We start from the raw sequence: 17,203 nt of genomic DNA, 5'->3' as shown, positions 1-17,203 counted from the left end.
AATACATTTTACGTTTTGTTTTTTTATGACTATCAGCTTACATTGAAACCAACATCTTTATGTAATTCATTTGCAGGAAGACCTACAGATCTGGAGAATTTAAGGAGGAACTGACAGACATTTGACCAGGCGACCCGTAGCGTTGGGCCTGGTTTAACAGGAAGCCCATTCAAGTTCAATGACACCCGTCTAAAAGAAAAATAATAAAGCAATTAAAAACCTCTAAGAATAATGATATGAGCTAGTTAAAAGTACAACAGTTTAATGATAGGCTACATCTTTGCTCTGCATTTTTTTTGTGATACGTTTCTGTTTTATACATTTAATTCACTGGAAATGTTTTGTAATACTATAAAAAAGGAAAGTCATAATTATGCTTGAATTGGTTATTTTGCACAATTGGACCAAAAGACAGTTCAATAAAAATATAATTAGTAAACTAGTTATTTACAATCAATTTTTGTTCAGTCATTAAATGAAATCAAAATTCCATACTTTTGTAAGGATGGATTTCCTACAGGGGTTCAGGCTGCTAGACTGCCGAATGACTAAAGAAACGTTATCAGTAAGATGGTGGAAAACTGTAGATTTCTTGTCCATTACCACCCACTGCTACTTATATCAACAACGGAAATAAGTTGTTACAAGTAGTAGTTACAAGTTGTAACAACAGCTAAATATGTGGCAGATTGCTGCTAGAGTGACGATATTGTTTTGCAATAGGTAGCACTTCAAAGTCAATAACTAATCAAAACTAGTTAGCACATTATATGTAATTGAAAGGGTCTATTGACACTATATATGGTTACACTTAAAGTTACAAAATGTGATGATAAAAACTTATCCCATCCCAAAATACCATTAATTGTACCCCCCATATATGTAAAGTGTTTCCTGAAAGATTTAAAGAGAGGGAGAGAGTGTAGAAAGAGACAAATAGAGCCAGAGAATAAAAGGGACAGAGAAACTGTTATAATCTTTGATGCCTTCCTTGACCATGTGTCTGTAACCCAAATGTGAGACGTTCAAATCGACTAATCAGATAATTACAATTTCCCCCATTGTAAAAGGTGTGACAATTCGTAGACCCCCGAAGTACACACATTTTGACCTACAGGCCTTGAGCACTATCAGCACCTCTGCCTTTAGGAATTCCAAATGGTACCCTGGGGTAAGAAAGGGGAATTGAAACAGTAAAAGAAAATGTTTTTGTTCATTTTCAAATATCTTTAATTATTTTCAATCTTACACTTTTCCACACAGACTTAAAATTGCAATCCTCTCTCTAGATTTTTCTAACCATATTAAACATTAATGATTCATAAAACATTAAATTTTTGGTATACAGTACAATCAGTACAAAAGTTTTCTGGAAGTGATAAGCACTAACAGGATGAGAAGAAACCTAAAATGCTTTATAACCTGTGTGGTTTGATGTTGCATGAGTTAAATGGTAGTCTGATCCTTTATCTGTTGCTGGTAGAGGGGTAAATGCACATTAATTTAGTGACATTCAAAAGAGACTCGCTTATGATAAAGACAAACAATCTCTAAATGATCACTAAACTTTTGCCATGAATTCAATCTGCTTTTGATAAATGTATTTTTAGAAAATCTTAAATTTATATTTTAGAAAACAGAATGGTGGGAAAAGTATGGAAACAAAAATATTTTTCCATACTTGGAAATTACTCAAATCAAATGCCAAACTTTTCCAAATTGCCTAGGAACCCTGAAATTAAGTGTCTTTGTTTCTCTGCAATACTCAGTGGAAAATTAAGTATTTGAACATAGATCCACATTTTGCAATCACATTTATGCATCACAAAGTCAACACTGAGATTGTGTGCTTGTATCAGGTGGAACCAAACGCTCTCCATCTTTGCATCCAGGCCTTAATCATAGACTGGGTAGCATCAGGCATCTTCAGTGTTGGCTCCTTTTATTCATCCAGTTTCTGCCAGCTCTTTCAGGTAACTGAAGAATGAGATACAAGAACAAGTTAAGGTAACACTTTACTTGAAGGGGTGTGCATAAGACTGACATGACACCGTCATAATCATGACATGACACATGTCATGAATATGAAGGAGGTTTTATGCATGTTTATGACAAATGTCATTAAGTGTCATTTGCTCAATTATGACATTTTTAATGCAAATATGACATTGTGTGATACAGGAATATTACAGGACTTCATTTCTAGGAAAATGCAAAGCAATTAGAATCTCTTAAGTACTCCTTCCCTGACAGCTAGGAGTATTGCGCTAAAAGAACAGCAATTTGAATCTATTGAGTACTCCTGCCCTGAGTGCAGCGCGTAATACACTAAAATAAAAGGGATTTGAGAGTACTCCTGCCCTGAGAGCAGCGCGTAATACACTAAAAATAACAGCGATTTGAATCTATTGAGTACTCCTGCCCTAAGAGCAGCGCATAATACACTAAAATAAAAGTGATTTGAATCTATTGAGTACTCGTGCCCTGAGAGCAGCGTGTAATACACTAAAAATAACAGCGATTTGAATCTATTGAGTACTCCTGCCCTGAGAGCAGCGCGTAATACACTAAAAATAACAGCAATTTGAATCTATTGAGTACTCCTGCCCTGAGAGCAGCGCGTAATACACTAAAATAACAGCGATTTGAATCTATTGAGTACTCCTGCCCTGAGAGCAGCGCGTAATACACTAAAATAACAGCGATTTGAATCTATTGAGTACTCCTGCCCTGAGAGCAGCGCGTAATACACTAAAATAACAGCGATTTGAATCTATTGAGTACTCCTGCCCTGAGAGCAGCGCGTAATACACTAAAAATAACAGCGATTTGAATCTATTGAGTACTCCTGCCCTGAGAGCAGCGCGTAATACACTAAAATAAAAGTGATTTGAATCTATTGAGTACTCCTGCCCTGAGAGCAGCGCGTAATACACTAAAAATAACAGCGATTTGAATCTATTGAGTACTCCTGCCCTGAGAGCAGCGCGTAATACACTAAAAATAACAGCGATTTGAATCTATTGAGTACTCCTGCCCTGAGAGCAGCGCGTAATACAGTAAAAATAACAGCGATTTGAATCTATTGAGTACTCCTGCCCTGAGAGCAGCGCGTAATATAACAGCAATTTGAAACTATTGAGTACTCCCTGAGAGCAGCGCGTAATACACTAAAATAAAAGTGATTTGAATCTATTGAGTACTCCTGCCCTGAGAGCAGCGTGTAATACACTAAAATAAAAGTGATTTGAATCTATACTCCTGCCCTGAGAGCAGCGCGTAATACACTAAAAATAACAGCAATTTGAATCTATACTCCTGCCCTGAGAGCAGCGCGTAATACACTAAAATAACAGCAATTTGAATCTATACTCCTGCCCTGAGAGCAGCGCGTAATACACTAAAATAAAAGCAATTTGAATCTATACTCCTGCCCTGAGAGCTCGTAATACACTAAAATAAAAGTGATTTGAATCTATTGAGTACTCCTGCCCTGAGAGCAGCGCGTAATAACAGCAGTTTGAATCTATTGAGTACTCCTGCCCTGAGAGCAGTGCGTAATACACTAAAATAAAAGTGATTTGAATCTATTGAGTACTCCTGCCCTGAGAGCAGCGCATAATACACTAAAATAAAAGTGATTTGAATCTATTGAGTAGTCCTGCCCTGAGAGCAGCACGTAATACACTAAAATAAAAGTGATTTGAATCTATTGAGTATTCCTGCCCTGAGAGCAGCGCGTAATACACTAAAATAACAGCAATTTGAATCTATACTCCTGCCCTGAGAGCTCGTAATACACTAAAAATAACAGCAATTTGAATCTATACTCCTGCCCTGAGAGCAGCGCGTAATACACTAAAATAAAAGCAATTTGAATCTATACTCCTGCCCTGAGAGCTCGTAATACACTAAAAATAACAGCAATTTGAATCTATCGAGTACTCCTGCCCTGAGAGCAGCGCGATCGCGGGAGATGTATCATTTTGACCGTTGAAATATCGCGGAAAATTTGAACGAGTTCTGTTCTCGCATATCAATTTAACAGACAGCGAGGTAGCATTGGAAAAGCATGTTTTACACCAGTTACCCCATAAGCTGCTTTGTTTTGGTCGACTGATGAAACAGTCAAATCAAAATGCATACAATACGATATTTAGACGATGATTAGTTCTGTGCATTTTTAAATGTTCGCTTATTATCTTAGTAAACGTTAGTGGATGTTGAATTGTAACACAATATAGTTGTAAATTCACTTACCTTGCAATAAATGCGTTCTCCCACGAACATGTCTTTTATTCCGACTATTCCTCAAGAAATCCCTCCGCAGCGCATCTCAAATTCAAACGTCTAAACCCCGCCCTTGCTTCAGTTTCATTGGTTGAAGCTGTAAACCAATCATTTTCCTTTCTGCCCTCAGAACATGTTTGAGTAAGTAAAACTCCCATCTGCGTTTTTTTGACGGCATGCTTATGGGGCGGGTAGCTAGCGAATCGTTAGGAAAGATTAGATGAATGTGATCATTTATGTTTGGGCCTGAAATCGCTGATACAACTTTTAAAATAGTTACAAAATAGATGTATGAGATGATGATAACTTATACCATTAACTGTACCCAGCATATATGAAAGATGTTATCTGATAGAGAGAGAGAGAGTGTAACCATATAATCCCAAACTTCAAAGACCTGAATGAAATTTCTAAATTAAACTTTCTCCTGGGAGAAGGAGACAGAACTTATCTTGCTGCCCAATATGTACAAACATGCCACAACCTGAGGGGCAGTGAGTGACCGACACACAAATATATCCAAACATTGTGTTAAGTTTCATAACTTATATATAGTAAAGTTATTACTATATAAGAACATTACTATATGTTTTTTTTAATTTTTTTTTAATTTTATTTTTTTTATTTTTTTTATTGTTCATATACCTGTTTTATTATGTTTGTATATATTACGTATATATTTTATTTGTACATTTTGTATATGCTTTGGCAACATTGTTTCAAAAACTTTCATGCCAATAAAGCCCCTTTGAATTGAATTGAATTGAGTGTAGAGAGTAAGAGGAAAGAGGAGGTAAAAAAGGGACCCAGAGAAGAAGAGAGCCAGAACATCAAAAGAGACAGAGCAACAGTTTCAATCTTCTTTTATCCTTTCCTGACCATGTGACTAAAACCCAGATGTGAGACATTCAAACTGACCAATCAGATAATTACAACTTCCACCACTGAACTAAAGGTGTGACAATTCATCGACCCCCCAAAGTACAAACATCTTGGCCTACAGGCCTTGATCAATATCTGTGTCTTTGGGAACTCCAAATGGTCCTTGTGGTAGAAAGAGGGGGTAGAAAAACAGTCAAGCAAATGTTTTTGTTCATTTTAAATATCTTGGATTATTTTCAAGTCTACAACTTTAAAAAAAACATCATTTTTTTTAAACAGATAACTACCTTTTAAATAGAAAAAAAAAGAGAGAGTGTCATGACTTTAAAATTAGAAATTTTATTATTTTTAATCTTCAAATATTGAATTAGGATAAAGAACAGTTTCAGTTGCCAGAAATCCTCTCCAACACTATTGATTTTTGTGAAATATAAGTCATTTTTCACTTTGAAAAGTGAATGGTGGACATCATGACGTTTGGTACAAACTTTATTCATGCCGTTATTGCAGTTAAAATAAAACCTAGTTACAATGAAGAGACCAATGTATATGAAAGGCTAGTGTTGCTGTGAAACTTGGACATAGTCTGAACAAAATCACAAAGCTTATTGAGAGCCATTCTACCATTAATGGAGACAAAGCAACAGCAAAAGTTGCAAACAGCTTCCAACAGCTGTATCAAACCCGAGTACATTTCTTCAACAGCCCAGCAAACACTGGAGGAACCCAAGTGGAACTGCCCACATTTGCTCCCGTTCACTGAAGATGTTAAATGTTTTCATGTGTATCTTGATGAGCAAGAGAAAATTTACAGCAAACTCTTGTCAACATCATCTCGGCATTGGTCAAAATTGGCCAAGGTTACACATACTCAGATTATGCCTTTTAATCGTAGACGAGAAGAGAAAGTGTCACATATGTCTCTGCATACGCCTCCAGCAACCAAACAGATATCAGCTCATAGATAGTAGCATGGCCTTCACAGAGTTGGAAAATAAACTGTGTCAATACTTTAAGCGTATAGAGATCAGAGGCAAAAGAGAGAAAGGTTCCAGTACTTGTTACTCCTTCAATGCAAGAGTCAATCAGCCTGCTAATAAAAGAAGAGTAGGTGTGGAGAACTGAATGAGAACCCTTTTCTCTTTGCATGTTCGTCTGCAATGACCTTTTTCAGAGGCTCTGACTACATCCGTGAATTTGCAGGTGCACGCAACGCTAATAATCCTCAAACTCTCTCTTCCACAAAGCTGAGAAAATTCTCAATTTGAGCAACACTGAGCTCGATCAGCTGGCTGACTTCCTAGGCCATGATATTAGGATACATCGTCAGTTTTACCGCTTACCCTTCAGCTGGCCAAAATGAGCACAAGGCCAGCCCACTCCTCATTCACCCTCAGAGACGCTGAGCGTCTGGGGGCGGGACATAATCGCAGCATTTATGCAATGACCGTCTAGTTTCGAAGCACTGAAAAAACTGTTCAAAGAAGCCCCATTGATGTCAATGTACGCTGGGCTTCAACAGGGAAATGCACTGTCTGTGACGCTACGGGAATGAGAAGGAAATCGAGTCAGCCGACCTGCTAACTGATTCTGAACGAACTCGTCTTTGAGATGAACGTTTTCTAACGCATTTTTAGTCAATAAAATGTTAACACAATAGTATATATTTGACCATTAATTTTTTGACATTATAGGAGAAACCGATCTTCCCTTGCAGTCTTAAAGAAATCGCCACTGATATATACATATTTACATGCATCGATATGATGGTGTGTATTATGCTCAGCAGTTACCTAATGTAGACCAAATTCAGTCTGTCAATAAACACCAGTGCACTGAAGTGCTATTGTGACTGAGACATAATTTCTTGTACAGGTAATTCATGATGTATTACCATCATGCCTCGTCACAGACATGCCTGTTTAGCACACGACACTCAAACACAGAACCAGGAAACAGGAAACACGTGAGTTCAGGGAAACTGAAACTGAAGTGTAGTTGAGCTGTTGTGTGTTTGTATCTCTGTATTTTTGCAGTAAAATGGCAGAAGCCAGAATTACTCAGGATGAGTTCCTGTGTTCAGTGTGTCTGGATCTTCTGAAGGATCCAATGACCATTCCCTGTGGACACAGTTACTGTAAGATCTGTATTACAGGCCGCTGGGATCAGGAGGATCAGATGAGACTCTACAGCTGCCCTCAGTGCAGACAGACCTTCAGTCCAAGACCTGCTTTAGCTAAAAACACCATTCTGGCTGAAGTGGTGGAGAAACTGAAGACTAATCTTCCTGCTGACTGTTACGCTGGAGCTGGAGATGTGCAGTGTGACGTCTGTAATGGAAGAAAACGCAAAGCCGTCAAGTCCTGTCTGGTGTGTCTGAACTCTTACTGTCAGAATCACCTTGAACAACATGAGAGTTTCTTTAAAAGAAAGAGACACAATCTGACAGATTCCACTGGACGACTGCAGGAGATGATCTGCCAGAAACACGACAAGCTCCTCGAGGTTTTCTGCCGCACTGACCAGAAGTGTACATGCGTGCTGTGTATGATGGATGAACATAAAAACCACGACACTGTATCAGCTGCAGCTCAGAGGACAGAGAAACAGGTATGCACTTAAAGAGTCCCATAATACTCATTTACAGGTTCATAATGTTGTTTACGGGGTCTGCTAGAATACATTTACAGCATTTAATGTTTGTTTTCACCCTCTGTTTGAACACTGTTTTAGATTCTTTAAAACCTGCCTTCTGAAAATCGCTGTCTGTCTGATTGGTCAGGCGGTCCAGTCTGTTGTGATTGGTGTACTGCTTAACGTTTGTGTCTGAAATGTAACACACCTTAAAATAAAGAAAACATAAACGGCAATGGGGAGGTTGAGGGATGCCGGAAGAACTGTCGCTGTGATGGTTCAATGACTGCTGCCTAAATACGCTCTCAACGATGAATGAATGATTAGGCTCCTCCTGAACCTACGTTTGCAACATCATTTATAACATCTGACTAACATCGATCTGTATTGTTCAGAAAACAGTTGTTATAGAAGAAAAATCAAGACTACAATGGAGGCGTTTCAGGGAGTTCAGACACTGATATAGTGAATAACTCCTGCTGGAGGGACTTTGTAACTTTGCAGAGCCTTTTCATGCTCAAACAGCAACATTACACAATAAAGAAAGAAGAAAAAAGCATAATATGACCCCTTGTAAACCAGTAACTACTAGTAAAAATATATATATTTTCATCGTTTACTCATGTTATTAAACTGGTATGACTTATTTTTTTCTGAGGAAGAAGGTATTTTAAGGACTGTCTCATCTGTCCATATATTGAAAGTCAATAGGGTCCAAAAGTTTCAATCTTAAAAAAGGACATTAAAGTAGCATAAAATAAATAATTTAAGTTGTAAAGCAATAAGAATAGGCTTATTCGACTTCATGCAGCTCTGCGCAGACCGATCGCCGACGGACTTAAAGCAGTGCATGCCGGTTAGAAATTTTGTCTGACTTGAGACAGTTGCGACGGCATCAAAGTAGCGTGAGACTGATTCAAGAGCAGCTGGTTGATTCATTTTGCACAGCTTCTCCAGAGCGACTGCACAAGCTCTGATGACGACACAGCTGTTCCACAATGACATTATTCTCACCCCTTCAGTTCCACTAATGCTCACAAATCTGGTTTTTATAACAGTAAAAGCTCTTTTTATGTAATCGTAATGTTATATTGTGTCATGTTTATCAAAATAAAATTGATTAAAAAATATAAACACCACTACATTGGTATTTAAATTACCACCTGCGCGCTGCACCGGTCTCGTATCTCACGGAGGAGCTACGGAAGCATAAAAGGAGGAGCGATGACAGGGAAGGACGAGAGAGGACTGGACTTTTACGTTATGTTTTCACACATACATGGGTAAAATGGTAAGTGACAGAATGAAACCGGAAGCAGGAAATGGAACTATGGAAAAGTTTCAATGAGTCTCAATCGATTTCTTCTGCATTGAATGAAGAAAGGGTGATGAACTTGCATGGTTATTTTGACTCTGTTCGCATGGCTGGAGTGCAGATTGTGGCCCTGGGCCGGAGAGGCCATGCAGAGCAACCAGGAGAAGGGAGTCGGAAGAGTTGATGGTTGGATTTGCGATGGACTTCTTCTGCATTGAATGAAGAAATTGTGCCAAACTCCTTGATTCTTTTGTGAGAGAGTCCTCTCTCTCCTGAATGAGCACATGGCTGGTTGTGGGTCAAGGCCTGCTGTCCTGGGGCCTGGTGAGGCCACGCAGGACAGCTATGCGAATGTACCGAGAAGGCCAAGACAGGGAATGGCTTGTGTAACGGCAATTTAAAGCCTGAGAAAGGTCCCACCTCTCAGGGTTGGCTCGACCAATAAGAAAGGTGTAATATCGAAGCGGGAGATTCCTCTGTTGGGAGGATTTATGACTCTGTTTCAAGTGTGGTTAGACATGAGCCTTGCCGTTTGTGTCCATTTATACTCAGATAGATATAACAAACACACACTGCATTCTATGATGAGGCGATGTACACTAAAGTGTGAGTCATTAAATGAGGATTAATTAGATAGGAGACACGATATAGGTGGAGTTACATTAACTAGTAGGTCTCATAAAGCATGCATAAAATAAATATAAATATTTATAAGAGACAGTATACAAGTCTATTATAAGTGTATGTATAAGAGACAGTATACAAGTAATGCAGGAAAGTCTGTTTTAAGGGCTGTAGGTCTTTCCTATGGCCTCAGTCTTGACCACATTTTTAACAGCAATAAAAACATCTTATCTGTTGGTCGCTCTGGCAATTGAGGCCTTTTCTGCTCTCTTGTTTCTTTTGAGGGGATATTTCGTTACTAAGAGTGGGCTTTAAAGCTTATTTGTTAAATGTAACAAATATGTGTCTGATTGTCTCAGTCGTTACATCTGGGTGAACTATCATAAAAAAAACTAGGCACTGATGAAGTAATGCTGGCACTTATGACTGAAGCTATAATAACTTCATAATAACCTTAGGGGGGCAGTCGGGGACTAATGTTTAGAGTCAGACGATAACCCAAAGTTTGGGGGTTTGATTCCAGTACCGGCAGGAAATGACTGAGGCCCCAATCGCTTCCACAGAGAATGGCTGGCCACTGCTACTGTGTTCACTACTCACTGCTCCTAATGTGTATGCACTAACTTGGATGGGTTAAATGCAGAGGACAAATTCAAAGTATGGGTTACCAAACTCGGCCTTCACATGTCACTTCACTTCACTTTTTTCCACTTTTTTCACTTACCATGTAAGATCTTTAACCCCTCAGTCTCACCACTTCACCGATATTGGATTCATATCTGTTTACCTGATGATTAATGTGATGTTTCTCCTGTCATTGGTTTGTCCTTTAGCACCAGCTGAAGGAGACGCAGAGGTCGTTCCAGCAGAGGATCCAGCAGAGAGAGAAAGATCTTCAGCAGCTGAGAGAGGCTGTGGCGTCTCATAAGGTGAGTCTGGAGAAGAAGAGAAGTTTGAGAAGTCTCAGTCAGGACTCACTGAAGCTCACTGTGTGATTGTGGTGTGTGTCCTAACAGCGCTCTGCACAGACAGCAGTGGAGGACAGTGAGAGGATCTTCACTGAGCTCATCCGCTCCATTGAGATAAGCCGCTCTGAGGCGACACAGCGGATCAGAGATCAGGAAAAGACTGCAGTGAGTCGAGCTGAAGGACGACTGGAGCGACTGGAGCAGGAGATCAATGATCTGAGGAGGAGAGACGCTGAGCTGGAGCAGCTTTCACACACACAGGATCACATCCATTTCCTGCAGGTAACAGAGATCTAGAAGAACAGGATCATAGTGGACTTGAGCAAGAGACTCACAGAGAAACATTTCATGAGAGCAGAATGAGCCGTTGACTGAAGTGTTGATCTGTGTGTTCGGTTATTATATCATCATCAGTCAGACTCAATCTCAATCTCTTAGGAAACAACAATGTGAAATACATGAACTTGATGGTGCCAGTTTCACCCAGCTAGATTTCCCATCATCTCTTTACTTTCTTTTTACATTCTTTGACTTATACTACAAATTTTGGGTAATGTTTACCAAAATAATTTTTTGCTAATTTTTTGATCATTGAATTTGGCAGTGAGGTCCTCAAACAGGAAGCGAGGCTGTATATTAGCTGTATATATTGGCTGTATATTATATCTGATGCTGTGAAAGTGCCTTTGAACTGCTTTTCCTGATCAAATCTACTCAACCCTGCCATGTGACTCCATTGATGCACTTGATCTGTTACATTTATGTTGATCTGTTACATTTATGTTATTGCCAGTTGTTTGATCATCCAAGAGTTTTCCTAAAAAGTTCACATATAGTGTAAGTGTCAAAAGCAAGAACTTATAGCTGTAACATGATATAATGAATATGAGAAGAATGAAGCTGATGCTGTGAAAGTGCTGGATTGAGGAGAGTTACTCAATCAACTCAGATTCAACAAGAGCTGCACAAATCTGACTGTAGTGCAGGTCATTGATGAAGTGCGGAGATGATGAGCTTTGATTTCTGTTTTCTGTAGAGTTTCCAGTCTTTCTCAGCTCCTCCTCAATCTACAGACGGAAATGACAATCCTTTCAGTCCTCTCTCCTCTTTTGCTGTCGTGAGAGAATCTGTCCTTCAGCTGAAAGACAAACTGGAGGATTTCTGCAAAGAGGAGCTGAAGAAGATCTCTGACAGAGGTAAAGTCCTGGAGATTCTACTCTCAGAAATGATCCTCCATCATCTCATATCATGTAGAAGATCATATTAGAAATGTCTTAGGAACGGATGCAGGGATGATTTTCTCTTGACATGATAATCACACTCTTCATTTCTGTTGATTTTCACAGTCACTTTCACCAGCATTGTTCCCAGGACCAGGAACGACTTCCTACAATGTAAGTCAATAATGCCTGTCTCACACTCAGGAGTTTTAAAATCCTAACCGATTGTGAAATCTTGTTGCAGCACACACTTTTCAGATTTTTCTCACGCTACAAGATTTGAAAACCGCGGCGCATCTCACACACTACACAATGTTATTAAGATTATCGTTCCAGAGGAAGTGCCTCACGTGATCTCACACAGCAGATCAGAAGCTGAAAAGCAGAGCCGAAAAATATCGCCATATTCGTAAAAAGGTTTCCGTGTCCAAGGAAAGCAAAATCTTTCAAAAATCATCCTTTTAACATTTAACATTTTCCATTTGTAACATTTAACATTTTCCAATGAATGGCGTTAGCGCTGGTCAATTTAATGAATCAATGCCTTTGATCTCTATGAAGTGACTCATCAGCTTCAGCGTTGCCCATGCGCCGCATTGCTGCTCAGCTGAGCCTTGTAAAGTGGAACTCAAAGTTCAAATTAAATATTAAAATAATTTACTCCTTGTTTCATTACATCTATCTTTGAATGAATCTGCTTTTTTTTTTTTACATTTTCGTTGAATGAACGGTTTAATGACTCAAAGACAGTCCCTTGCCAACACCTAGTGGCGTAACAATGTAACTGGACTGAGTGACAACCTGTCTAAAATGCGCAGAGACAAGCAATGTCGATACTGATGAAATATCAGCAGAAAGCCTCTCGTAAAGTGAGATTCGAGGATTGGAACTAACTGTTATATAACAATGGCCCAACAAGCCCCCATGGGGCGCCCTCCTAATACGGACATACACACACCCGGTCCTGGTACCACACAACATGCCTTACTCTCTTTTAAATGCTCTACACATTAGGCTGCACGCATCATACTTCCAATAATAACAAGAACAACAAAACAGATTAGGGTAAATGAGGGGAGCATGCAGATGCCTCAGCAGGTATTTTACTGCACACCTCATTTCTTTTAATTCGTACATTCCAGAGGAGGCATATATCCACTAATACACAGGGCGAGTGTATCATGCAGGGGGAAATCTGGGCAGATATTCATCCTGCTTGACCACTTCTTTTAATGCATTACATTAGAAAAAATCTATAATTTAGCCATTCACACTCATCCATAAGACAAGAGTGACGGGTTAGGTGATGGTTTTGGGGTCGGGATGTGGGTGTTCATGGGGGCTGGGATGTGTGTTGGGGGCCTGGGGATCAGATCACGCGCGGGTCCTCCCTCTGCCATCTCACTATGGTATACCTTGTTCCGAGGCCGGCCGGCAATGTGGCTATGAGTGCCCAGACAGTTTGTTTATTCAGTCAGCCAATCAATTAATAATAATAATTATTTATTTTTTTATTTTTTTATTCCTCTCTTCTCTGCAACCCTCCTAGGTGATCCTGCTTCCACATTCCCGGCCAAACAAACAACAAACCTACATTTCTCCTTATATACACCCACACCCACACAAACTAACACACAACCATCTACTCACACTCATTAACCCCTTCCCCCCGACATTCCATTCCTGTCATTTCATTCATATCTACAGTTAACCTGTATGCAATAAGTTTCAGCCTTTATATCTGTTGTTAAATGTTATGTCATATAAAAATATGTCAAGTCAATGTCATGTCATGTCATGTCTTTTGTCTAGTGTACGTATTTTTTGGTCTAGTACTCTTATGTCCATTGTATTGTTACATTTTGTTTGTAACTTCATTCTTGTTTAATAAAAAAAAAAAAAAAAAAAACAATGGCCCAACAAGCTTATTGTCAGGTTTCTATTGTGTTATTATGTGGACCCTTATTTTGACATTATCTTCTGTTTCACTTCGTTTTGTTTAGTTTCAAGTTCATTACTGAACATGTACTCGTTTTCGTGCAATAAATAAATAAATAAATGGCGATAATACTGCATATTGCGCTGTTAAGTCACTCAAAACTACCTTAAGGGAAATTCCCTCACCACAGCCCTACTTGTTTCTTATTGGCTATTGTGACAGTACTGACGTAATCACAGTCTTGCTCATCCGGATTTAAAATCTTAAATATCAAACATGTTTGATATGATCGGGGCGAACCCGATTTGTGTGAGAGCAGATCGGGAGGTGCAAGATTCGACCTGTGAACGCCTCACATTACCAGATAATCTGCGCCTAACATCGTAACCGATTGAGGTCCTCAACAAGATTTTTTCTCCGATTTGCGGGAGGAGAAAATCAGGCATAAATCGGCTTAAAACTCCTGTAGTGTGAGCCAGGCATAAGAAAACAAGCAGAGAAACTCATTGAGTGTGTTCATGTTCTTCCTGTAGAAGGCGAAAGAAAACATGACAGAAGAGATTTAGAGTTGATCATGTACATGTGCGTTTCTCAACGGAGAACATCGGGGGGAGCTATGTTTTCAAAAGGGGTGTTCTAACAACATTCTACACAACATGAACATTCCAAATGCATTTGTCCGTAGAGCAATTGAGTGCGTCAGAAATTGAACGTAGCACATCCAGTGTAGACAGAATCACTGATTATAATGGGTTCTGTGTGCTTTTACTGTCGGTGATTTGGCGACAAGCAGCAGCAATCGAGCAAAAAGCTGGCGACACGGAGGAGATGCGGGTGTTTAAACAGGCTGACGTGAGGAGACCGGCTGCGTGAACCAGGGCGTCATCTTCCCTGGTGAAGAATGACAGGCTGTGGATCCAATGAAATCTGAAACACACATAACAGCCTAACCACACATACACATATACAACATGCATTCCTCCGTATAGCGTACGTAACAAAGGTTTTTAATGTTTTCAAAAGAATTCTCTTCTGCTCACCAAGGCTGGATTTATTTGATCCAAAATACAGTAAAAACAGAATTATTGTGAAATATCCCTATGATTTTAAAGAAACATTTTCTATTTGAATATATTTTAAAATGTGGAATGTGTGGAGGTGTTTTTCATCTTGAATTTCAGTTATTTAAAATATGAAAATGCAAGATGGTCTGCACTTTAAAAATACATTTATTAGGTTCAAGCAGGAGATAAAAAAGTACAAACGTTTCAGCTATTCACCTTTTTCAGTTAAAATATAAATGTTTATTAACTTAAATGTCTTTACTGGCTTTTATAAACATGGACATGGATGTAAAACAGACAGAATTAAAATGAGGATTCAATATATTCTTCAAAAACAGGATATCTAAATAAAAGAATCATAATTCCTAATTCTGATGTGTTTTCTCTCCATCAGATTCCCATCAGCTCACTCTGGATCTGAACACAGTGAATAAACGCCTCCGTCTGTCTGAGGAGAACAGAGAGATTACTAACACTGACCCAGAGCTTCAGCCGTATCCTGATCATCCAGACAGATTTGATGATGTGTGTCAGGTGTTGTGTAGAGAGAGTGTGTGTGGACGCTGTTACTGGGAGATTGAGTGGAGTGGAGAATATGTGTGTATATCAGTGTCATATAAGAGCGTCAGCAGGAAGGGATCGGGTAAAGAGTGTGTGTTTGGACGTAATGATCAGTCCTGGAGTTTGATCTGCTCTTCCTCCAGTTACTCATTCAAACACAATAACATATTGACTAAACTCCCTGTAAAGCCCATCAACTGGAGACCAGGAGTGTGGAGAACAGGAATGTGTAGAGTAGGAGTGTATGTGGATCACAGTGCAGGAACTCTGTCCTTCTACAGCGTCTCTGACACAGTGATCCTCATACACACAGTCCAGACCACATTCACTCAGCCGCTCTATCCTGGGTTTAGGCTTGATCATGGATTGTTATCTCTTTGTAATACAGCATCAATGAAACTGTTGATGAATCAGAACAGACTGTAGAGAGATTCTACCCATAATGCTTTGAGCTGCATGATAAATCAGTAACAGTGAGATGTTATAGAGTCTCTTATTTTCTCTTCATTACATTAATACTTCAGCTGACCTTCTGTCAGTGAAATAACATGTCAGAATAAATGTGTGTAATGAATCCTCATATAGACAGTGAGATCAGTGTGTGTTTGAGAGTCACGATGAGTGACAGTGACTGTCATGCTTTTCTCAAACTATATTTGTGTTGATGGAAATCAGTCATTCAGTTCTTATTGTCGTGTCACATAAATCATTTTTTACAGAGGTGTCAAAAGTATTCACATTCATTACTCAAGTAGAAGTATAGATACTAGGGTTTAAAAAGACTTCTGTAGAAGTTGAAGTATCAACTCAAGCTTTTTACTCAAGTAAAAGTATAAAAGTACTGGTTTCAAAACTACTTAAAGTATAAAAGTAAAAGTAATGTAAGGAAAAAAATGCCATTAAGGACAAAAGCTTAGGCCGCGCCACAGGGGCCTATATAGTGCACTACTCCAGCTCCTCAAAAAAACACATTTTTCTAAAGGCCATATTTGACTATAATTATATTAAAATGTTGATGTTGAAAAATTTGGGATGATGCATTAGGCTACCTGTTTCAGCCGTATATATGCCCATAGAAAGTTAATTTTCTAAATAAATAAGCTAAATAAGCGGAGGAATCAGGAAATTAATAGGGTAATGTTTTAAGGTTTTTAGTCTATATTGACCTTAACAATACGTAAATTATTTAATTCTGTAATGTTACAAATAACTAATAAAGACATGGTGGCAGTTTAACAGAGACTTAACTTTACTCCGCTCATAGTGCAATGCAATAGTGCAATACTGTCTTGTTCCTTGCTTTTTGAAGAAGCCAAACACATGTCTGCATCTTTCATTAAAGGGATATAGTTCACCCAAAAATTAAAATCATATACTCACCCTCAAACTGTTTCAATCCTGTATGAATTTCTTTCTTCTGATGAACACAAAAGAATATATTTTGAAGAATGTCGATAACCAGACAGTGGATGGACCCCATTGACTTCCATAGTAGGAAAAAAAAAAATACTATGGAAGTCAATAGCTACCATCAACTGTCTGGTTATCGACATTCTTCAAAATATCTTCTTTTGTGTTCAGCAGAAGAAAGAAACTGGTTTGAAACAACTCGAGAGTGAGTAAATGATGACAGAATTTTCATTTTTAACTAAGTGAACTAATCATTTAACAGAAATTAACTGTTGGCATATGTTTCACAGCAATAC

The 17,203-nt window shown here is 38.8% G+C and overlaps 1 protein-coding gene across 1 annotated transcript; it reads left to right on the top strand.

Annotated features, from left to right (window-relative positions):
* The first annotated feature begins 7,122 nt into the window (after nucleotides 1-7,122).
* Nucleotides 7,123-16,077, top strand: LOC311081654 (tripartite motif-containing protein 16-like protein). The gene is made up of 6 exons (XM_084112264.1): nucleotides 7,123-7,782; nucleotides 10,579-10,674; nucleotides 10,762-10,995; nucleotides 11,750-11,909; nucleotides 12,060-12,107; nucleotides 15,331-16,077. Exons 1-6 carry the CDS (start codon nucleotides 7,213-7,215, stop codon nucleotides 15,921-15,923), a joined length of 1,701 nt encoding a protein of 566 aa, XP_083968390.1. The 5' UTR covers nucleotides 7,123-7,212; the 3' UTR covers nucleotides 15,924-16,077.
* The last annotated feature ends 1,126 nt before the right edge of the window (nucleotides 16,078-17,203 follow it).

Source organism: Abramis brama (genome assembly GCF_963993115.1).
Source record: "Abramis brama genome assembly, chromosome: 4".
In the NCBI taxonomy this organism is placed as follows: Eukaryota; Metazoa; Chordata; class Actinopteri; order Cypriniformes; family Leuciscidae; genus Abramis; species Abramis brama.
This window is presented reverse-complemented; position numbering and strand designations above follow the sequence as displayed.